General features: G+C 41.5%; 2 protein-coding genes across 2 annotated transcripts in view; one reads left to right on the forward strand and one right to left on the reverse strand.

Annotated features, from left to right (window-relative positions):
• Positions 1-8,657: 8,657 nt before the first annotated feature.
• pex2 (peroxisomal biogenesis factor 2) lies at positions 8,658-20,661 on the reverse strand. Its single transcript, XM_046290800.1, has 3 exons — positions 20,555-20,661; positions 10,267-10,760; positions 8,658-9,996 (listed from the first exon to the last, which is right to left on the reverse strand). Exons 1-3 carry the CDS (start codon positions 20,556-20,558, stop codon positions 9,511-9,513), a joined length of 984 nt encoding a protein of 327 aa, XP_046146756.1. The 5' UTR covers positions 20,559-20,661; the 3' UTR covers positions 8,658-9,510.
• A 518-nt stretch (positions 20,662-21,179) lies between these two features.
• The window catches only part of LOC123990403 (trichohyalin-like), a 144,632-nt gene continuing 141,013 nt past the window's right edge, over positions 21,180-24,798 (forward strand). The window contains exons 1-2 of the mRNA XM_046290958.1: positions 21,180-21,755; positions 23,246-23,395. Coding sequence (XP_046146914.1) covers positions 21,507-21,755; positions 23,246-23,395 — 399 coding nt within the window. The 5' untranslated portion in view covers positions 21,180-21,506. The remainder of the gene's footprint in view (positions 21,756-23,245; positions 23,396-24,798) is intronic.

The following is a 24,798-nucleotide window of genomic DNA, read 5'->3' on the forward strand; positions in this document are numbered from 1 at the left end:
AGTTTTGTGTTTCCCCTATACTGGCTTAGGTAAGGATTGGGTTGAGGAAAAACTGATCCTATATCTGTGCCTACAGGCAACTTCTATCCTGAGCATAAAACATCAGACGTGAAAAGTTTAGTACTAAATCAATAGCTTCTGTTAGAGGTATGCTATGGTAAAGTACATGTTAGAGGTATGCTATGATAAAGTATCTGTTAGAGGTATTATATGATAAAGTATCTGTTAGAGGTATGCTATGATAAAGTATCTGTTACAGGTATTATATGATAAAGTAACTGTTAGAGGTATTATATGATAAAGTATCTGTTAGAGGTATTCTATGATAAAGTATGCTATGATAAAATATCTGTTAGAGGTATTCTATGATAAAGTATGCTATGATAAAGTATCTGTTAGAGGTATTCTATGATAAAGTATCTGTTAGAGGTATGCTATGATAAAGTATCTGTTACAGGTATTATATGATAAATTATCTGTTAGAGGTATTCTATGATAAAGTATCTGTTAGAGGTATTATATGATAAAATACATGTTAGAGGTATTCTATGGTAAAGTATCTGTTAGAGGTATTATATGATAACGTATCTGTTAGAGGTATTCCATGATAAAGTATGCTATGATAAAGTATCTGTTAGAAGTATGCTATGATAAAGTATCTGTTAGAAGTATGCTATGATAAAGTATCTGTTAGAGGTATTATATGATAAAGCATCTGTTAGAGGTATTCTATGGTAAAGTATCTGTTAGAGGTATTCTATGGTAGTGTTTGTTAGAGGTATTATATGATAAAGTATCTGTTAGAGGTATTATATGGTAAAGTGTCTGTTAGAGGTATTATATGATAAAGTATCTGTTAGAGGTATTATATGGTAAAGTATCTGTTAGAGGTATTCTATGATAAAGTATCTGTTAGAGGTATTATATGGTAAAGTATCTGTTAGAGGTATTCTATGGTAAAGTGTCTATTAGAGGTATTATATGATAAAGTATCTGTTAGAGGTATTCTATGGTAAAGTATCTGTTAGAGGTATTATATGATAAAGTATCTGTTAGAGGTATTATATGGTAAAGTATCTGTTAGAGGTATTCTATGATAAAGTATCTGTTAGAGGTATTGTATGGTAAAGTATCTGTTAGAGGTATTCTATGGTAAAGTGTCTGTTAGAGGTATTATATGATAAAGTATCTGTTAGAGGTATTATATGGTAAAGTAACTGTTAGAGGTATTCTATGATAAAGTAACTGTTAGAGGTATTATATGATAAAGTATCTGTTAGAGGTATTATATGGTAAAGTAACTGTTAGAGGTATTCTATGCTAAAGTATCTGTTAGAGGTATTATATGATAAAGTAAATGTTAGCGGTATTATATGATAAAGTTTCTGTTAGAGGTATTCTATGGTAAAGTATCTGTTACAGGTATGCCATGATAAAGTAAATGTTCATGTGTATTTGCCCATGGACAGTGAATTTGGTACAAGGTAAACCCAGACTGCCAAGGTGTGAGGAGAAAGAGTCAAACAGATCAACAGAGCTATACTAAATATACTTCTACTTAACTCTCCTACTTCACCCCTCAAAGTGACTGTTGATCATATAAATCCAGTTACAAACACCTAATTATTTCCTAATGTTGAGATTGATGATTGATTGGTCATTGCTCTGACCTGTAGGAGTGAGAAGAATGCAGACAGGGAAAACTAGATGGTATAATCTTTGTATTATTTAATTATTATGTAATTATTTTACCAGGTAAGTTGACTGAGAACACATTCTCATTTACAGCAACGACCTGGGGAATAGTTACAGGGGAGAGGAGGGGGGATGAATGAGCCAATTGGGCCCTGTAGTAGCTCATGCCTGCCAGGTAGGAGAGGAGAGGCCTCTCATACAGTACACATTTCCAGGCGACCTGGACCCAGAGCATTTTGTATTACAGTTTTCCTTCTGTATCAAGAATGGCAAAATCAAATCAAATCAAATGTATTTATATAGCCCTTCATACATCAGCTGATATCTCAAAGTGCTGTACAGAAACCCAGCCTAAAACCCCAAACATCAAGCAATGCAGGTGTAGAAGCACAGTGGCTCGGAAAAATTCCCTAGAAAGGCCAAAACCTAGGAAGAAACCTAGAGAGGAACCAGGCTATGTGGGGTGGCCAGTCCTCTTCTGGCTGTGCCGGGTGGAGAATATAACAGAACATGGCCAAGATGTTCAAATGTTCATAAATGACCAGCATGGTCAAATAATAATAAGGCAGAACAGTTGAAACTGGAGCAGCAGCATGGCCAGGTGGACTGGGGACTGCAAGGAGTCATCATGTCAGGTAGTCCTGAGGCATGGTCTAGGGCTCAGGTCCTCCGAGAGAGAGAAAGAAAGAGAGAAAGAGAGAATTAGAGAGAGCACACTTAAATTCACACAGGACACCGAATAGGACAGGAGAAGTACTCCAGATATAACAAACTGACCCTAGCTCCCCGACACATAAACAACTGCAGCATAAATACTGGAGGCTGAGAAAGGAGGGGTCAGGAGACACTGTGGCCCCATCCGAGGAAACTCCCGGACAGGGCCAAACAGGAAGGATATAACCCCACCCATTTTGCCAAAGCACAGCCCCCACACCACTAGAGGGATATCTTCAACCACCAACTGGATGTCCATCACCCGAAGGACATCCAGCCAACTAGACACAACTGTTGGAAGCAATGGAGTGCCTGGAATGGGCCAGTATCAATGTGGAATGCTTTCAGCACCTTGTAGATTCCATGCCCTGACAAATTGCAGCTCAATACTAGGAAGGTGTTCAGTGTTCCTAATGTTTGGTGTACTCAGTGTAACCCTTTGTGGAATGACTATTATTATTATTTTTTTTTTAACATTCCAGTGTTCTTTTGCGGGATCTTACAGTTCAATTTATCCTGGAAATGTACAGTTTCCTAATGCTGCTACTGACACAGACTTCTAATCATTACTAGTCATTTCACACCATGAGGTAATAGTAGTTCAGAATCCTAAATGACACCCGTTTCTGCTAGTGAATGGAAGCGTGGAGGAATCCAAGCTATTGTGCTATACTCATTATACATTCTCTGACTGCAAGCCCAGGAACCTGCTCCAATTAGGCAACACATAGCACACACACGATCTTCTCAACACACACAGTAGTAGGTAAAGTACAAAGGCATTACTCTGACTAAAAAATAGCTTTTACTTCTTTAAACTATTAATCAGGAAAATCAAGGTTCTTCCATCAAAGCAATGAAGATGAGGATCAGGATGGAGGCGGGGCTAGATGGAGGAGGGGCTAGAGCTGCTCATCAAAGAGAGAGTCTAGTTAGTGGGATTCTCCACAATCTTTCCATTCTCTTAAACCTCTACGTGAGAGGGGGCACGGGGCAATTTGTTCCTTAAATGGCTCAGTCTGGATGTACAGATTGCTTTTGCATAGCCAAGGAATCTGCAGCAGAGAGAGAGAGAGAGATAATAATACAGAAAGAGCCACAGATAGATAATCAGGGTTAGAGAATGAGAGAGTTTCAGAGAGAGACAGAATACCTCCAAGAACAAAACCTATTGTAGCTGTACTCAAACTAATTCAATTGCAAGTAAATTAATAAGTGTAATACAGTTTCTGTTTCTAAGGGATTTGATAGGGACATACCGTATGGTAATATACACAATATAATAGAATATAATATACAGAATAGGCGATCATGTCCTACTGTTAGGACAAAACATGTTTTTGGCATTAACGTTCATCATATATGCATACGTGATCTCTCTCCGGGAGTTGCTGTACATTAATGCAATGTGCAATGCATTAAATATAGACTAGCAACCTTTTCTATGGCTTTAGACATCACTGCAAGATTCATTAGTGAATGCCCTTGACATATTGTAGAGCATATGTTTTCTATAACAGGGCAATTCCACGCCAGCGGGAGTGGAAAATATTTTTGCTATCTCAAATTGTTCTGTCAATTCTCAAATATAAACATCATTGGGAGGAAGGATCTTTGAAATGCTTTTTACATTTGTATCACAAACCATTTTGGGGAAAAACATGATGAAAGTGGCTGTTTTAGGCCCTTTTTAGACCTATATATGCTTCCTTTAAGACCCTATGATCTGTGAAACCTACATGATACAGACAACATGTGCCATGGATTATGTCTTGTTTCTGAGAAGAAGAAAAAAATCACATGAATTTATTCAACATAACAACATATTCGTATTAATATCTCCAAAGTACCCTTTTGGATTTTGTTTTCATTTTAAGACGTGTTATTTGGAACAATATACTCTACAAGTACATCCCATTTCCAGAGTGGAATTTCTGCTAATTATGAAGGTTTGATACATTTTATGAGCACCATCAACACAGTGAATGGGAAAATGGATTCAAAGGGAACACGCTGAATGTGCAAATCCTAGAGGGCTGTGATTAGTTGATGACCTATAATGTCAATTTCTATGTAATAAATGGGTCAGATTATTAAAAGTCTCAGAGAGCCCACTAATGGAAATGTTATGTTTGAAGAGTATATTGATTATTGTCACAAACAATATGTCAAAAAAATAAGCTAAATCAAAAAGGGTCGTTTGAGATATTAATAGTAGTACCCATTTCCTGCAGCCAAGTTACCAAATCGCCCTCCAGTGGTCTCATGAGCGGAAGGTTATTCAAATAAATTATTAATATTATTAATAATGAATTAGTCAAACTTTTTTTTTTTAAACAGACGAAAATCCAGTGTTTCTATATCAAGTGGTGAATACATTTCAACTCCATATATCACATTGTACAGGTGTCTTTTTTAATCACATAACCGTGTGTGTGAGGTATATACTTTTGTTTGAAATTTGATTTGTTTAAGATAATCCATAAAAACTCTCTGACCCTGATTTAGCCTACTGCAGTAAAAGGTTATTAATATGTTTAATGTTGAATAAATGCACGTGAACATGTGTATTTCAGAATGTAGACACAGTTCATATTTGAGAGAACACTATAAGGCAGGGGTATTCATCTGTTCTTTTTGCCCAGGGAACCCCGCCCAGGCAAAAAAACACACATTTCCTCCTTGTTTATCACCAGGCGAATGATAGTGGAATAGAGAAATCAATGTTTTAAAATGAATTAATTTGGCACTCGAACATAACTTATTAGCTAGGAAGGTAACTGAATGCCCATGTAAATGAATGCCCATGTAAATGAATGCCCATGTAAATGAATGCCCAGGTAAATGAATGCCCAGGTAAATTAATGCCCATGTAAATTACATTACATTTACATTTAAGTCATTTAGCAGACGCTCTTATCCAGAGCGACTTACAAATTGGTGCATTCACCTTATGACATCCAGTGGGACAGTCACTTAACAATAGTGCATCTAAAACTTAGGGGGGGTGGGGTGAGAGGTAAATGAATGCCCATGTAAATGAATGCCCAGGTAAATGAATGCCCAGCTAAATGAATGCCCATGTAAATGAATGCCCAGGTAAATGAATGCCCAGGTAAATTAATGCCCATGTAAATGAATGCCCATGTAAATGAATGCCCAGGTAAATGAATGCCCAGCTAAATGAATGCCCATGTAAATGAATGCCCAGGTAAATGAATGCCCAGGTAAATTAATGCCCATGTAAATGAATGCCCAGGTAAATGAATGCCCATGTAAATGAATGCCCAGGTAAATGAATGCCCAGCTAAATGAATGCCCATGTAAATGAATGCCCAGGTAAATGAATGCCCAGGTAAATGAATGCCCATGTAAATGAATGCCCATGTAAATGAATGCCCAGGTAAATGAATGTCCATGTAAATGATTGCCCAGGTAAATGAATGCCCATGTCAAGAAAGCTTACTAGCAGCCAGCAGCACTTGCCGCACTGGTAGTCTATTTGCGGGGGCTTTTGTAAGATAATTCAGTGTATGTGCTCCAATGAGTGTATTTCTGCTACCCGTTCCAGTTCTATTATCTGCTGTATTTAACAAGAAGCAAAAATTGAATCCCTTTGAACATTCTATTGGTATAAAAAAATCAAAAACAAGCTATTTTAATCTACCTTTCCCTGCATGGGAAATACCGCATCGAATGTACGTTCAGCAAAAAAATAAACGTCCCTTTTTCAGGACCCTGTCTTTCACAGATAATTCATAAAAATTCAAATAACACAGATCTTCATTGTAAAGGGTTTAAACACTGTTTCCCATGCTTGTTCAATGAACTATAAACAATTAATGCACCTGTGGAACGGTTGTTAAGACACTAACAGCTTACAGACGGTAGGCAATTAAGATCACAGTTATGAAAACTTAAGACACTAAAGAGGCCTTTCTACTGACTCTGAAAAACACCAAAAGAAAGATGCCCAGGGTCCCTGCTCATCTGCGTGAACGTGCCTTAGGCATGCTGTAAGGAGGCATGAGGACTGCAGATGTGGCCAGGGCAATAAATTGCAACGTCTGTACTGTGATACTCTTAAGACAGCGCTACAGGGAGACAGGACGGACAACTGATCGTCCTCGCAGTGGCAGACCATGTGTAACAACACCTGCACAGGATCAGTACATCCGAACATCACACCTGCAGGACAGGTACAGGATGGCAACAACAACTGCCCGAGTTACACCAGGAACTCACAATCCCTCCATCAGTTATCAGACTGTCCGCAATAGGCTGAGAGAGGCTGGACTGAGGGCTTGTAGGCCTGTTGTAAGGCAGGTCCTCACCAGAAACATGAGGTAATGGATGCAGATGAATGGCACAACAATGGGCCTCAGGATCTTGTCATGGTATCTCTGTGCATTCAAATTGCCATAGATAAAATGCAATTGTGTTTGTTGTCTGTAGCTTATGCCTGCCTATACCATAACCCAACCACCACCATCGGGCACTCTGTTCACAACCTTGACATCAGCAAACTGCTGGCCCACATCACACCATACACCATGGTCTGCAGTTGTGATGACGGTTGGACATACTGCTAAACTCTCTAAAACTACGTTGGGGGCGGCTTATGGTAGAAAAATTAACATTAAATTCTCTGGCAACAGCTCTGGTGGACATTCCTGCAGTTAGCATTGCCAATTACACACTCCCTCAAAACTTGACACGTCTGTGGCATTGTGTCATGTGACAAAACGGCACATTTCAGAATGACCTTTTATTGTCCCCAGCACAAGGTGCACCTATGTCATGAGCATGCTGTTTATTCAGCTTCTTGATATGCCGCACCTGTCAGGTGGATGGATTATGTCGGCAAAGGAGAAATGCTCACTAACAGGGATGTCAAAAAATGTGTTCACAATTTCGGGGAACTTTTGTTTCAGCTCATGAAACATGGGACCAACACTTTGCATGTTGCGTTTATATTTTTGTACGGTATATTTTAATTCATTCAAATCATCCAAGGACAGGTAGGCCTACTTCACGCATGAACAGACACAGGCACATGCCCGCATGCTCATAAACGCCCCAACACACAGAATCAGAGGCAGCATAAAAAGCATGTTGGTTAGGCATTTTAATAATTAACATGAACATCATCAGTACATACTGTAGAATCCCTGTGTATTGATCTCATGAGCAAAAGCCCTCAATCCAAGAAACACCAAATATTTTCTTTGTGTCTAACAAATTCCATCAACCCCTTCAGGAGTGAACCAGTCAGGATGAGTGTTTGTGCGTGAGTTTGTGTAAGCTAAACCAAACCAAACAGGCCTCAAAAGAAACTAAGCCGTCAGTAGTGTATGTGTCTGTGTGTGAGAGAGAGAGAGAGAGAGAGAGAGAGAGAGAGAGAGAGAGAGAGAGAGAGAGAGAGAGAGAGAGAGAGAGAGAGAGAGAACCAGCCTGACCAAACCCATCTCTCCACAAGGCCCCAACTCACCTATAGTCCTGATTGATTGCCTCCGCAATCAGCAATTAAGCTCTAGTGATCATCCAGAGGAGGGGTGTCTCTGCTCTCCACCAGCCCAGAGAAGGCCTCACTGGGCAGGGCTACGTTTGGCCCGGGGCTGGGCTCATTGGAGGAGGTTAACTCCAGCATAAATAAGCATCTTTGCAGTCATTACAGGGATTAGGCAGTGATTCGCCTGCAAGGAACCAAGAGGCTGCCAGAGGTTCACTACAGTTCACAGCCTGACTTATAGGGAGAGGCCCGCCGAGATTACTGAGTGTGTGTGAGAGAGGCAGAGAGAGAGAGACAGAAAGTGTATAAGTGTGTCTCCAATCTGAGCCCCTGGCTGCCCCTTGATCTTTTGCATGTTTTGGCAGTGTGAAAGGGGATAAGGAGAGATGGAGAGAGAGCAGAGGGAGAGGAGAGATGGGCAGAAGGAGAGGAGAGATGGGAAGAGAGCATAGGGAAAGATGGAGAGAGGAGAGATGCAGAGGGAGAGAAGGCAAGATGGAGAGAGAGAGCAGATGGGAAGAGAGCATGGGGAAAGATGGAGAGACCAGAGGGGGAGAGAGGGCAGAGGGAGAGGAGAGATGGGAAGAGAAGGAGAGACCAGAGGGAGAGAGCAGAGGGAGAGGAGAGAAGGGAAGAGAAGGAGAGACCAGAGGGAGGAGAGAAGGGAAGAGAAGGAGAGACCAGAGGGAGAGAGCAGAGGGAGAGACCAGAGGGAGAGAGCAGAGGGAGAGAGCAGAAGGAGAGGAGAGAAGGGAAGAGAAGGAGAGACCAGAGGGAGAGAGCAGAGGGAGAGAGCAGAGGGAGAGGAGAGAAGGGAAGAGAAGGAGAGATGTTATAACTTTCCTAAATTTCTCTCTTCACTTTAAAACAAGAAACACTCATTAAATGGGGTCATTATTTGGGTATTAATTAAATTGACTACATTTTAATGAACAGAATTTAGGCACAAATACAAACAGATGCAAATTTCGTTAGCGGTGATGAGCAACAGAAAATCATCCATTATTTATTAGTCCCGTCAGTCATGTTTTTGCATTTTTCATCAGAACAAATATTCCCATTTGAACAGAACAGAGCAGCACAAGGCCAATTTGGGGCAAAAATCAACACATTTCTTCATCAAATATATGCTCTGTGTTTCTCCAACAGTCACTCAGAGCTGTGTGAACAAACAGGTCTGTCCAAAGTCTAACAGTAGGAATGGAGGGGCAACAGGAGCATGATGGTCAGTGAGTGTGTGCTCACATACATTATACATGGGCAGACAGGCCCTGTCTGTTCATACAACAGACTGAATCTCAGTCATCATCATCTTACCTTTCCAGTGCATCTTCCCATCGTCACCCAGAGTATCTTAAGCAAAGAAACCTTGCTCAGTTAAAGGGCCCCTCTGAGACCCTTTGTGTGTGTGTGTGTGTGTGCGTATTTCTGAATGTCTGTCTGTGTTTGTGTGTGTGCATGTGTAAATGTCAATTTTTCTATAGACACTGTGTATTGAAGTCCATTCACTGTGACCTTGAGTGTCACCAAAAGCTCAATTTACAAGTAAACACGTGTTGTGTGTGTTTCCGTGACTGAATGTGACATTATCATCTAGCGTGGATGTCAGTAATCTCGATCTGCAGTTTGACAGCCTTTGCCTCCCCGACTTCTACGCCACACTTAGGACATGTCAGGTAGGCGTCGGCGATGGAGTGACTCTTGACGCAGTAGTAACAGAACACATGACCACAACCTACCATGTGAGGCATGGTAGGCCACTCCCCACACAGAGCACACTCCTTCCAAACCGCTGAGCCCTCTCTCACCCCCTCCTCCCCTCCCTCACCCACTCCTAGGGGGTAGAGAAGTGAATACATGGTTGTCTTGATCTTCCTCATGTTGACTAGAGGGAGGAGGAAGATGAGGAACTCAGCGAAGCCGTGCCACAGCAGCTCTCTATTCATGTACTGGAAGGCTGCATCCCGGACCGCCTGGGGCTTAGTGAACACCGCACGGATACCCAGGATCCTTTCTGTCAGAGATGGGTGGCGCCCCTTCCTCAGGAACACCAGGAAGTTGATCAGATTGGCTACCTGGGGAGATATCAGCAGCATGAGTAACAGCTAGACCAGGGTTTCCCAAACTCGGTCCTCGGGACCCCAAGAGCTGCATGTTTTGGATTTTGTCCGAGCACTACACAGCCGATTCAAATACTCAACTAATCATCAAGCTTTGATCATTTGAATCAGCTGTGAAGTGTTCGGGAAAAAACCAAAACGTGTATGCCTTGGGGTCCCGAGGACGAAGTATGGAAAACGCTAAGCTAGCCAATCAAAATTCAGAACTTTACTTTATGACCCTACCTGGGTAAGGCCGGTGATCAGAGAAATAACTCGACGCAGTCCCAGACGCAGACCTCCATTGGCCGGGGGACTGCCGCCCAGCCCCAACCCCAGGGAGAGGAGCAAGCTGTGGGATCGCTCCGTCAGCCAGCAGGGGCCGACTGTCAGCAGGGCCAGGCCCAGCCTCTGTCTCCTGCTCAGGGCCCTGTAGCGCTGGGATAGTGACAGAGTGTTGTGGTAACGGAGGTTCATCATAGACTGGCCCACCGTAGCACTGTTGGGGTAGACTGTGAACCTCCAGAGAAGGAGCTGGAGCAGGGCCTTGAGTTCAGGCTCCACGGGAGTGAGCAGGCCTGGGCGGAAGTGTTGGAAACACTGGGAGAACTGGTTCCACACCAGCTGGTCCAGAGCAGAGTCCAGCTCAAAGGCATCCAGCTGGTTGATCCTCAAGACAGGAGTCTGAGGGTCTGGACCTGAACCTCCCTCTGGTGGGGGATGGGCTCCTCCGGTAGAAGCTGAAGAAGATGAGAATAAAAAATGGTACTTGTAGGCTACATCACATACATACAGTATGCAATACAATTGATTTGGTGCTCCACAGTAACATAGGCCTAAATCCCCAAAGAAAGACTCCAAACTTTTGGCAAGAATAAACTGTCTTGGAAGAACAAAACCTTGAAAGGGACCAGATGCAAAGGGATAATTTGACATTTTGGCAATGAAGCACTTTATGTACTTCCCCTAAGTCCGATGAACTCGTGGACACAATTTGAATGTCTCTGCATCCAGAATGAAGGAAGTTCGAGGTAGTTTTGCGAGCCAATGCTAAGTGCAATGACGAAGTCTACAGGAACAGCTGGCATTCTAGCTGTCATATAGACGTCCAGTCTTTGCCCTAACGCTAGCCAGCAACTTCCTTCAAACTGTACACAAGAGACATAAAAATAGTATCCCTGATTTCATCTGACTGAGGAAGTACTGTAGATAAAGGTCTGCATTGCCAAAATCTCAAAAGGAGAAGCTGCTTTTTTTTACAACCAAATACATTGTTTTGTAAATGCCATGTTATAGAAAGGTCCAGATTTCACTTGTTTTTGAGAAACTTAACGCAACCAGCGATTCATTTCCTCATCCTTGTTGTGTAGTACAGGAATTCTAAAAAAGGTTCCAAAAACACCCAAATACATCCTTTTAGAAACTGAAACGCTGTCAGTATATCGGCGGGCAAAAATACCGATTTCAATTGTTATGTAAACTTGAAATCGACCCTGATTAATCCGATTAAATCGGTCGACCTCTAGTCCAAACACACCAAGACAACCGAGAAGAGGGCACGACAAAGCCTATTCCCCCTCAGGAAACTAAAAAGATTAAACTGGCCTTCTTTAGACTAGTTGAGTATTTGGAGCATCAGCATTTGTGGGTTCGATTACAGGCTCAACATGGCCAGAAACAAACAACTTTCTTCCCGAAACTCGTCAGTCTATTCTTGTTCTGAGAAATGAAGGCTATTCCGTGTGAGAAACTGAAGATCTGGTACAACGCTGTGTACTACTCCCTTCACAGAACAGCGCAACCTGTCTCTAACCAGAATAGGATTGGGAGGCCCCGGTGCACACCTGAGCAAACAGACACCTCACAAGTCCTCAACTGGCAGCTTCAATTAAATAGTACCCACAAAACACCAGTTTCAACGTCAACAGTGAAGAGGCGACCCCGGGATGCTGGCCTTCTAGGCAGAGTTGCAAAGAAAAAGATATATCTCAGACTGGCCAATAAAAAGAAAAGATTAAGATGGGCAAAAGCACACAGACACTGGACAGAGGGAATATCTAAGGAAATGTACATGCCTCAGCTTGAGTCGCAACAAAATGGAATACAACATTGCAGATAAAGTTCGGAATGACAATTTCATGTGTACAACATGTAAAGACCTACATCACCATACTGACAGCGTTTCAGTTTCTAAAAGGACGTATTTGGGTGTTTTTGGAGCCTTTGCACATGTTTTTTCAGATCCCCTTTACTGCCACAACGAGGATGAGGATTTAAATCACTGGTTGGGGGGGGGTAGGTTTCTCAAAAACAAGTGAAATTGCAACAACAACACAAAAGTGTCTGGACCCTCTATAACATGCTATTTACATTCAAAATGTAGATTTGGTTGTAAAAAAGCTAAATTCTCCTTTAAGATGAGAAGTCCATCCTATTATGCATTTTTATAGTGGATCTGAAATCCCGTTTCACATGTAAAACCCATCCTAAATGTGGCCTTTGAGTGTTGCAATGCGGAGGCACATGGGGTCTTAAGACACACACACACACACACACACACACACACACACACACACACACACACACACACACACACACACACACACACACACACACACACACACACACACACACACACACACACACACACACACACACACACACACACACACACACACACACACACACACACACGGTCTTAGCCGAGATAAGAGTTGTGCGGAAGAATCACATCAACAGGGATTAGCCTAATGGCGCAGTCTTGGCTACACCGTAACCATCTGCCAATATGGAACTATTTCACTCCCCGGTGGACTCTATATGAGATCCCACCACTGTGACGTCTGGATGACTCCTCACTGAGTGTGTCTGTGTGAGTCCATGTTTGTATCGTCCTTGGTTTATCTCTCTCTACCCCCCCCCAATGAAATGGTTTAGAAATGAAAGGCTGAAGGAGAGAAAAAGAGACAGACCTTTGTGCTGTGGTGAACAGGATTTGTTACGTGGCTTTAAGAGATTTCAGCTCTGGAATGGAAATATGGCAGCTTTGACTGAAGGGGTCAGTTGTGACATTTAGACCGAGTTACATTCTAATAAGCAGCACTGCGGTGCTTAGAGTTGATTTTGGTCCATAAGAACATCCTGCATTCATGATGTTTCAATAGACTTCAGATGATACCACCCAGTTACATTTAGAAATGAATGAAATAGGTGACATTTTAAAGGAAAAAAGTCATTCAAGTTTAATTTAATTCATGACACTATTTACGAGTGCGGCATACAATGTCTATTATACGAATGTTAGAATTTAATTTATAAAGTAGCCTAAAACTTACAATAAAATAAGTACCGGTAGGTGAATATCAAATAATTACATAAAGATTCTAATATATATAACCTAATTTGTTATGTCACATCATTTAGGTGACATAGCTAAGCATAATTGGCCCTTGGTAAATAATAATACACTTAATTTGTATAGTGCTTTCATTCAAAATGATCTCAAAGCTCTACTGAGAAACAAATGAAGTAGTAGCCTCACGTTTGTATGCACTGCCTCAGTGTGGGCGTATGCGCATGCCTGCATGTGTGTGTGTCAATCAGGTAGGCAGGCAGGGACATACGGAGATAATCCACAGGTCCACAGCGCCAAATAGCCACACAGTGCCAAGTGTGAGAAATAGCCCCCTCTCTCCATCCCTTCCTCCTTCCCTCCCTCTTGGGAGAATCCCCTGGCCTGGTACTCCCTTCAACGCTGTTATTGAGCAGTTGACAAGTTATGAATGAAAATGTTTTATTTGGGAACACAGTATTGACAGCTGGCTATCAATAGTACTGTGGCTATTGTCAGGGGCTTGTCAATATTAATGTAATTATGATGTAAGAGGATGAGAGAGATGTTAGAGTCAGGCCACTGTAACGTCTTCTAGACACACACACACACACACACACACACACACACACACACACACACACACACACACACACACACACACACACACACACACACACACACACACACACACACACACACACACACACACACACACACACACACACACACACACACACACACACATCAATAGCAGGATTACTATTGACAGCTACCCTCAGACTCTCAGCTATATGCCAAATACATAACAGCCCCACACTTCAGTCAATACTCTCTGCCTATAAAAATGAAGTAGTGAAATTTACAGGGCTTTCACCACAGAACTGGAAATCTATGGCTCTTATGTAATGGTCAGAAGTCGCCGATCAATGGGCAGTGGTTAGGCCTATTGTAAATAAAGGACATACACTTACAGAGGCATGAAAGAGCAAACACACACACACACACACACACAAAGATTATGTTCAAGCATTGAACAGGAGCCATCGACTTCATAATGGATCAACACAGGGAGAATGCCCTCTCCTGGAGCTGGTGAGTGAGTAGAGTGAGAGTGAGAGAGAGGACTGACTGACTGAGTGTGGGTTATTGCCTAAAGTTATCTACTATAGGCCTAGTTCTGAAATCAATACAAAACAAGTAAAAATCTAGAAGCCTACACATTTCATGGGGTAAATGTAATGATTTTTAAATTCTATATTTACGATTGCTTCAAACAACAGCATTTGGGGATATTTAGAGATTTAGGGAAGTCTGAGGCCAAATGAATCATTACTAGGACAATGTCAATACACAACATATGGATATACTGCCACAACAACAAGGCTAGCACAAAGGGTTTATATGGAGCAAAAACCACTCCTGCACCATGACAAATAATAGGATAAAAACATGAGCGCTCCGCGGCATCCAAGCTGTAGTCTGCTGCTCAAATCAGGGCTTATGACAACTGCCGCAAAGTGACGAATGAGTGACAGATAAGATTGCGGCATATCAACTGTCACCCCCACCCCTAGGCATCATCCTGTCGGCTACGATCTACTGATGGAAAAAGGGATAGGGAAAAAAAAGAACAGAAAAAACCCAGAGTGAAAACAGATAAGCACAAACTGCTCAATGACAACACTCTGACCTTGAGTCTGTCTGGTTGTCACAACTGGACAGGACATTCCTGAAGAGAACATAGCAGCTCAGCTCCAAGCAAGGCTAGAAGGAATCAAGGGAATTTGGGAGGGTGGCTAGACTGTCATCTTGACCTTCGGTTTAGACATAGTGCCAGGGATGGCACCTTTAGGACAAGAGATAGAGAGGGAACGGGGGTGGGTGTCTTGATCCCCAAAGGACAGGACACATAAGTGATATTATCCCTATCTTTTTCTGATCACTGAGGCATATATATATATATATATATATATAAGCCTCCTTCAGATATAAATTGCCTAATATATGTATGCCTGGCTTTGTATATAAGCAATTATTATGCATCAAACTCCTGGCTTAGACTCTCGTACACAAAAACCAAGGCAGTTAGCTTTGCTTGTTAGCCTACATTCTCTGAACTAAAATATAAACTGTTACAATTGGCTCTTCTACTGTGTGGAATATGCCGTTGGCTCTCAGCCTACATTTCTCCTCTCATGTAAATGAATTTGTGTAAAAGGTCTGGAGAATGTAACCTTCCATTCTAAGCACTCAAACCTCTTTTATTCCTCTCTTTATTGCTCTTTTCTCTCTGGCCAGAGTGCTAGGCCTACTAATGTTTTCTCAATGAAAATTAATGAGAATGTCAGTTTTGGAACTTTTAAAAAGTGATGTCATGGCCATTACAGGTATGCTAAGATTAGCCAGGCGGTAAGAGGACTAATTGTTATGAGTCTGTTTCATAAAAAATAGATGCGTGTAAATGCACAGAGTGGTCCTAGACCCTGGCTCCCTCTCTCTCTTGGTGTGTGTGTGTTGCACTCAAATGCTTAATCAGGACTCCCCTACTCACCGAAAACTAGGGTTGCAAACTGACTAGGGTTGCAAACTGACTAGGGTTGCAAACTGACTAGGGTTGGAAACTGACCAGGGTTGGAAACTGACCAGGGTTGGAAACTGACCAGGGTTGCAAACTGACCAGGGTTGCAAACTGACCAGGGTTGCAAACTGACTAGGGTTGGAAACTGACTAGGGTTGCAAACTGACTAGGGTTGCAAACTGACTAGGGTTGCAAACTGACTAGGGTTGCAAACTGACTAGGGTTGCAAACTGACTAGGGTTGCAAACTGACTAGGGTTGGAAACTGACTAGGGTTGGAAACTGACTAGGGTTGCAAACTGACTAGGGTTGGAAACTGACTAGGGTTGCAAACTGACTAGGGTTGCAAATTGACTAGGGTTGGAAACTGACTAGGGTTGGAAACTGACTAGGGTTGGAACTTTCAATAAATTACCTGGATTTCCAGAATTCCTGGTTGGAGGATCCCAGATTTCCTGCTTATTCCATCCTGATTCCGGGAAACCTCAAACTCAGATTTTTGGGAAAACCAGGGAATTTATTTAAAGTTTAATACATTTTGCAACTCTCTACCTAACACCATAGAGAGCCAGAGGGCGAGGGGGGCCTAGTTAATGCCTGAAAAAAAATATCACTTCTGCCTGACACAAAGATTTGTGCTCTGCTTAATCTGGTTTGCTCAGAACGTAAATTATTTAGTAGAATTAATTGATTTTGTGAGTACAAAGGTGGAAGATACAAAGCTTGTATGAGTAATAAGTACAGCAGGGTTTGAATAAGTACAGCAGGGTTTGCAGGAAAACAACTTAAAAACTCATGAAACATTTAGGAGGCCAAGGAAGTGCATTGAATGGTGAAGTAAGAACAGTTAATGAATGAGACATTTTTTTGTTGTGTCTGATGAAGTAATGCGCAACTGCTGTGGCCTAACCTCATGCAAATAAAATGTGTAGCGTTAAGAATTTTTGATCAACTAATGCATGACAGAAGACAAACGGTGATGTGCAATCTTTTGTTCTCATGTTTCATCAGTTGTACACAGCAATTAAAAACGATTGAGGAAATGGAATGCTTAACGTGCCAGAGTGCCAGACAGACCCCGGCTTACCCAAGCACTGTTTTTTTTTTCTCTCTAAAGCGGACAAGGAATGCTGTTAAAAGATGTGCTCATGTCTGGAGCAGTCTCTCATCACAGTAAAAACACTTCACAGAAACGTGCTGGGGTGATGAGTAGCCTAAACTCGTCTGAGGCCTGAAGGCTTGCGTTAGCTCCCCAAGCAAATGCCTAGGCTTCAGCTCAGCAGGCTAACAGAGTGTTGAGGCTTTTAGGCTAGACGAACCAAGTTCAAACACAGCCTGTCAGACGACTACCCCTGCCGACATTTGAACTTTGGATTCATTACAAACATTCCGACTGAACAACCCTTTTAGAGGACAGGGTCTGAGTGTAGAGAGCTTTTTCAAATGAGTGCAGCAGACAAAGCCGTGTCCATGTTAATGCCTGTTAGAGAAATCTATAGCTGACCTCTTGACCTCCAGCTGAGATCACACCCCAGTTTAACTTCACAAATTCCCTTAAAAACCCACTCAATATGCTAAGTGTTCTCTCTCTCTCTCTCTCTCTCATCCAGTGTAATCATCTGCTCTAGATTCTCTTGATAACAACACTCATTCCTAGTTCTTAATTCGTAAAGTCTACACATATCAGCCATTTAACAAAAAACGCAAAGCTCCTCCATTTTGATAATAAGGCAAGAGCATTACGTGATAATCAGTCAGAGGATTAGGTTGGCACGAGGCAAAATGGCCAGCTACAGAGTAATTGTAAAAGAGAGATAGATTTTTTTTAAATGAATAGAGGACGATGATTGAGGGGATAGCGATGGAGTGAGTGGCCTCTTGAAAATCAATAAAATCACCTACTGTACAGAAATAATGACATCTCTTTCTCTCTCTCTGCTTTTAGACTGGCCTGGAGTGAGATAAGCTTAAGGCTGAAATGACAGTATAGCCTACTGCAATAACCAAATGTACAGTACACTAATTCATACCTATGGGGATAATTCCTGTTATAATATAGCCTATATACAGTATATACAGTATTCACTATATATACAGTACCAGTCAAGTTTGGACACACCTACTCATTCAAGGGTTTATCTTTATTTTCACCATTTTCTACATTGTAGAATAATAGTGATGATAACAAAACTATGAAATAACACACATGGAATCATGTAGTAACCAAAAATATATTAGATTTCACATTCTTCAAAGTAGCCACCCTTTGCCTTGATGACAGCTTTGCACAATCTTGGCATTCTCTCAACCAGCTTCACCTGGAATGATTTTCAACAGTCTTGAAGGAGTTCCCACATATGCTGAGCACTTGTTGGCTGCTTTTCCTTCACACTGCGGTCCAACTTATCCCAAACCATCTCAATTGGGTTGAGGTCAGGTGATTGTGGAGGCCAGGTCATCTGATGCAGCAATCCATCACTCTCCTTCTTGGTCAAATAGCCCTTACACAGCCTGACGGTGTGTCGGGTCATTATCCTGCTGAAAAACAAATGATAGTCCCATTAAGTGCAAACCAGATGAGATGGCATATCGCTGCAAAATGCTGTGGTATCCATGCTGGTTAAGTGTGCCTTGAATTCGAAATAAATCACTGACAGTGTCACCAGCAAAGCAAGCCCACACCATCACACCTCCTCCTCCATGCTTCACGGCGGGAACCACACATGCGGAGATCATCTGTTCACCTACTTTGCATGTCACAAAGACACAGCAGTTGGAACCAAAAATCACAAATTTGGACTCATCAGACCAAAGGACAGATTCCCACCGGTCTAATGTCCATTGCTCAAGTTTCTTTGCCCAAGCAAGTCTCTTCTTCTTATTGGTGTCCTTCAGTAGTGGTTTCTTTGCAGCAATTCGACCATGAAGGCCTGATTCACACAGTCTCCTCTGAACAGTTGAAGTTGAGATGTGTCTGTTACTTGAACTCTGTGGAGCATTTATTTGAGCTGCAATTTCTGAGGCTGGTAACTCTAATGAACGTATCCTCTGCAGCAGAGGTAACTTTGGGTCTTCCTTTCCTGTGGCGGTCCTCATGAAAGCTAAGAGTTCTTGAAATTTTCCAGATTGATTGACCTTCATGTCTTAAACTTATGATGGACTGTCGTTTCTTTTTGCCTATTTGAGCTGTTCTTGCCATAATACTGACAATTAACAGGCACACCTGTTATTTGAAAAGCATTCCAGGTGACTACCTCATGAAGCTGGTTGAGAGAATGCCAAGCGTGTGCAAATGATGTCATCAAGGCAAAGGGTGGTCACCTCATGAAGAATCTCAAGTTTAAAATACAACTTTTTTTTGCTTACTACATGATTCCATGTTATTTCATAGTTTTAATGCCGTCACTATTATTCTGCAATGTAGAAAATAGTAAAAATAAAGAAAAACCCTAGAACGAGTAGGTGTGTTCAAACTTTTGACTGGTACTGTATATATATACACATCATTTTTTGTAAACTTTACAGTCGGTGGTTGGATTAATCTTGATATTCAAGTGGTGTTCTGATGATATTCAAGTAATAGGTATTAAGGTCATGATTAGTGATGGGGAAAATTGATACAGTTAAATATTGTTATTTTTGAGGATATATATCGTATTATATATTTTTGACAATATTGCAATATTATTTTGCCGCTAGTTGGCTGTACCTGCACCAAAACCCCAGTATTTTTTCCTTCACAGCGTGTTCTCCATCCTCTTTTTTAAATAGGGAGCCAATTAGTTTTCAGCACTTTTATTTCCACGACTGATAAAAACTCGTTTTCTCATGGCTCTCTCTTGTCTCTCTGCAGCAGGCATATGATGAACAATATGTTTTGAAAATCCAATCACAATACATATCCTATCGACACCTAAGTATCTTGATAATATCTGGATCTTGATGTCCCTGGCAATTCCCAGCCCTTGTCATGATGCAGCTTGCTGTCAAGGTGAAACACGTCATTGGAACTTCTAGCAAATAAATGTAGTACACGTTTGTATTAATTACGTCGATTGTTGCAGAACCTTTCCTCCGTTGCAAACGGTTTGCAACAGAAACCGTTTACGCCAAAGGGGAGACGGTTTGCATCGAAACGAGAGTTTCTATTGGACAAATTCAGGTAGGTCCCTCCCTTTTCCTATATTTGCTTCCGTTTGGTTCTTAAACGGTTCCCATTGCAATACGTAATTTATACACACCAGGGATGTAATCATTAGTCCAAAGAGTAGCGTTTTGCAACGAAAACAGTTTATATTGGACAGATTCAGATAGGTCCCCCGTTTCGTTCCTAGTGAATAGACCCCAGCTTGACCGCTATACTGTCATTTTGATAGTGTGCAGTGGATATTTGAAAGCGACACAGCTCATCGATACTGAACTGTACATAATGCAAATCAAAGCACAGAAGAAGACATGGCACATGAGTATACATTCCAACGAAGTAGCATATGCATTGCCCACTGTTCGCAATATATCTCGCGCAAATATATCGATTGCCGTTTAAACGTAATTGGAATATGCAGCCAATATAACTTGGCAATGGATTGTATTTCATATGACATAAAGGGGACCGATATTTACCCATTGTTTTGCTTGAAATCGACCGTTTGTCACCTAGATGTGAACGCACTTCATTTCCGGGTTGTCAACGCTAACCACTCCTCTAAAAGCGAACGGGCCAATCGACAAATGAGTGCCCAGCAGCAAGCATGTTTAGCCAATTGCATCAGGTCGCTGATTAAGCGATGGTGCACACTGTCATATCTATTGGGTGAAATACCACAGTGTGCTGTCACTGCAACAAGACTTGTGTGTCCTGTTGCCACAAGGAAAGGGCAACTAGTGAAGAACAAATACCATTGTAAATACAACCGATATTTATGTTTATATTTCTCCCTTTGTACATCATTACAACACTGTATATAGACATACTATGACATTTGACATGTTTCACTAGTCAATAAAACCCCTTTTATTGAAATTGAACAAACGTGTAACACAACAGCGAGGTAAATATTAAAATCACGGCGGGAAGCATAAAGTGCACGAGGGAAGATACGGGAAGATACCTCAAATTAGCTCAGTCGACGATGACGTTACAGTATCTCGATCAATCAATACTGCACATTTGCAGACGGACAGCTGCTTGAGCCAATCGTATCCCTTCAAAGGGCGGGCTACTAGCTTCTCGCACACGTCAAAACTGGAAACTGATGGTTGTAGTTACCGACCTAACAACCAACTTTTCTCCAATCACTTTTACTTTGTAATGATACACATGGAAAGTATACTATTTTTTGAAAAATCATGTCTATAAGCCAAGGTTGACAGTAGAGTTTTGTTTGTCATTATACAGCATAGTTATCGAGACAACAAACCGAAACAAGAAGAGAGCAACTCTGAGTGATGATAAACAAAGCATGATAGCTAGCAAGCTAACGTTAGATAATGAATACGTGTGAGGTCATTTGAGTAATGTTTTAGCAAGTTAACCGAAAAGATAGTTCAGTTTTCAGTGGGACGAACTAGTAAAATGGATTATAAGAGCAAAAAGTCCACTCTATCCAGGGAAAAACCACAGGGGTCTGGTCACAAAAGTGACAAGCCACAGCAGAGCAACTCGACGTCAAGAGTTGATGCTGATCATGGTGGTGGGATCATTCACTGTCCTGTTACCAAGAACATGAAACACCTCCTGGATGAGTTCAAGGGGCTGTATGAGGAGAGGTTAAGACGCCTAGAGTTTGACACAAGAGGGGGCACAAATGTGGACATTTTACAGGTAGGTGAAGTGTCACTTAATTCCACAGCAGGTAATTTTCTATCATCATGTTTTCATTATGGTCATAGCTAGATGGGATACAGTTTATGTCAAATTGACGTAAAAAAAATGTCTTGCATTTTAGCTAACCCTAACCGTTTTCTCACCTTAACCTAATTCCATAAATAACCTCAACCGTAACCCCAACCTTGGCATGGTTGCAGCCAGTTTAAGACCGTGTGACCCACTCTCAACTGCTACAATATATGGCGTTATGTCAATTCACATAACATTAGAGCAAGCTGGCAACCTAGCCAGGTAGCCACTTGGACAAGGCCACTCACGTTACTGCATTAAGTTTAGATCTCTGTCCTCTGCATATACCTACTCCTCTGTAACCAATTGTGACAAATAAAAAAGAACAAAACAGTATCTACAGTCAGTGAGCACAATCATGATGATTATTGCTAGACAAATAACAGAGGGAAGCACAGAGCTGGTTTTATGAAGCCACAGCACTTGTAACAGGTGGTAAATTACATTAGTCGTCCATCTGAGCAGCTGAAACAGAGACGTGGACCGGCAGCCTTGTTTAAAAGCATTCTAATCGTCAGGGCTTGTCATGTGAGATCATTTAGACACAGCCTGTAAGTCAGGGGGCTGTACATCAAAGGAAATGTAACAAGGTTTTGAAGATGGACTTTGGTCAATTGGTCCAGTACTGGAGATATCTAACAAGGTTAGCCATAACCCAAGGATGACGTGGACAGTCACTCTTCAACCTCCTGCTCTCCAAATGTAAGCCTAGGCCGTATATGTGACTGACTAGGTTTCAACCTGGGTCGTCTACGTGCTGCAAGACTGTGTTAGCTGCTGAGCTAAAGCCTATGCATCATGTGAGTTTGGTGACGCTGATTTTGATGTCGCAGGCAGGGAAACCTCATCACAAAACCATGAGGCCGTCTCACGTCCGCTACACAGGCATAACATATTTATAACGTAGTCTATTTATAACAACATTGTAAGATATTTGAGAAGAATTAGATTGAAAGAATGACGTGAGGTTGAGACCTAGAGTCCTAGACCTAGGCCTGGCCTACATATAAACAGTAGTAAGTACACCAGCATCTCTCTAGAGTCTAGATTGTCTGTCAAGACAAGGGCTACTGTGCACCTTTAGAAAATAACATGTTAGTACATTACTACCAACATAACAAACAAAAGCAGTTGTTGACGTCAAGAGGTCTTCTTGTCTTAAACTTTTGTCTATGTACTGTTGTTGAAAATTCCTTTTATGATGAAAACATCATTCATGTATGAACAGTATGATGCTATATTGGGAGTGCAATTTAAAACCATTCACAAACACACGCAATGCAACATGTCTGCTACTTATCTGTGCTGTACAAAGACACACAGCATTGCGTCTAGGCTACTTATCTGTTGTTCACAGAGACACACAACATCACATGTATTTATCACATCTGTTATTCTGTTGTTGTGTTTTGTAGATGAAGGTCCGTATCCTCCAGTCCTATGTGAACGACTTGGGTGACCAGAACCAAGTGCTGGTCCAGACAGTGGAGGACCTGGAAACAGAGGCCAACAACAGAGTCTGCACCATAGAGGCCAAGCTACGCACCTCTGATCAAATCATTAATGTAAGCCTCATGTCTATTTTCTTCCTTTGTGTTAGGCCTACGTTAGCCTGCCTCCATCCCTGCTTTGCTTTTGCCTGCTTATGCCTTCAGCTGGCTTATGAGTGTCCGTGGGCTTGCCCCCCTATAGATTTGATATGTGAATGTAGTTTTACACAGCCCCATTGTTGGAATGTAATCATGGCAGAATGCTATAGACATTCAAAGTCTGTTATTTTCATCCAAATAATTTGGAAGAAAAAAATAAGTACGAGCATGTCTTGTTTATGACGCCGTTTAAACCAATTGCTAAATATTGTCCTGCCGCAATCCGTCAGTTATTTATTCGGAACAGGTTTGATTTTTGCATGCGAAAATAAGCTTTTGACTAATAGAAGTTGTTATATGGGACATTGCCAGTGGCAGGCCGCACACTGCCACTGACAGGTCTGTGGGTTTGTTGTGCGAATTAATGAATACATTTTTCTCCGCCTGTTTTTTTTACGTGCAGCAATGTATCAATGTATCATCAGTGCAGCAACGTATCGTTTTAGCCAATGTGCTCACACCAGAGATACACGTCACTCTCGCCATTCAAACTTCCTCACTAGTTCATTGCCAACGCTGTAGCCTTTTTTTTAGCCATTCAGCAAGCAAGAGGATGGATTGATGCTTCTCTCCTCGAATAGACCTAGGCCTATTAGTTTGTAAAAATTGCTCAAAATACGTTTCAAACTACATTGCTGTTCATTAGGGCTGCAGGTAGCCTAGCGGTTAAGAGTGTCGGGCTATTTGCCATGAAATGAGCTGCAGCAGTACAGAACCATCACTAGACCAGCACATTAGACGGCACATTCCTCACTCGCTAGATGTGCAATTAAAGGGCCAGATGCACAATTAAAGGGGAATTACACTCAAATCTAAATGTATTAGTTTTCCTCCAGACCTAAAAAAAAATAGTATTCTGTTGTGATTTAAGCATTGGCATGGCATCCAATTTTGTTGTTTCTATGAACAGTTGTAATTTTGAGAGTGAAGAACTACATAATATATTTTGATTTGTTTAACACTTTTTTTGTTACTACATGATTCCATATGTGTTATTTCATAGCTTTGATGTCTTTACTATTATTCTACAATGTAGAAAAGTGTAAAAATAAAGAAAAAACGTTGAATAAGTAGGTGTGTCCAAACTTTTGACTGGTACTGTATATTTACAGATAACAGTGCGCTACTTTCTCTTCTACACTAAGGACCCACGGAAGAGAAGAATATGCCTATTTGAAAGTTAGGATATCTACTTTGTGCATGACACAAGTAATTGTTCCAACAATTGTTTACAGACAGATTATTTCACGTATAATTCACTGTATCACAATTCCAGTGGGTCAGAAGTTTACATACACTAAGTTGACTGTGCCTTTCTT

The sequence above is a fragment of the Oncorhynchus gorbuscha genome, linkage group LG12 (assembly GCF_021184085.1).
Source record: "Oncorhynchus gorbuscha isolate QuinsamMale2020 ecotype Even-year linkage group LG12, OgorEven_v1.0, whole genome shotgun sequence".
NCBI lineage: Eukaryota > Metazoa > Chordata > Actinopteri > Salmoniformes > Salmonidae > Oncorhynchus > Oncorhynchus gorbuscha.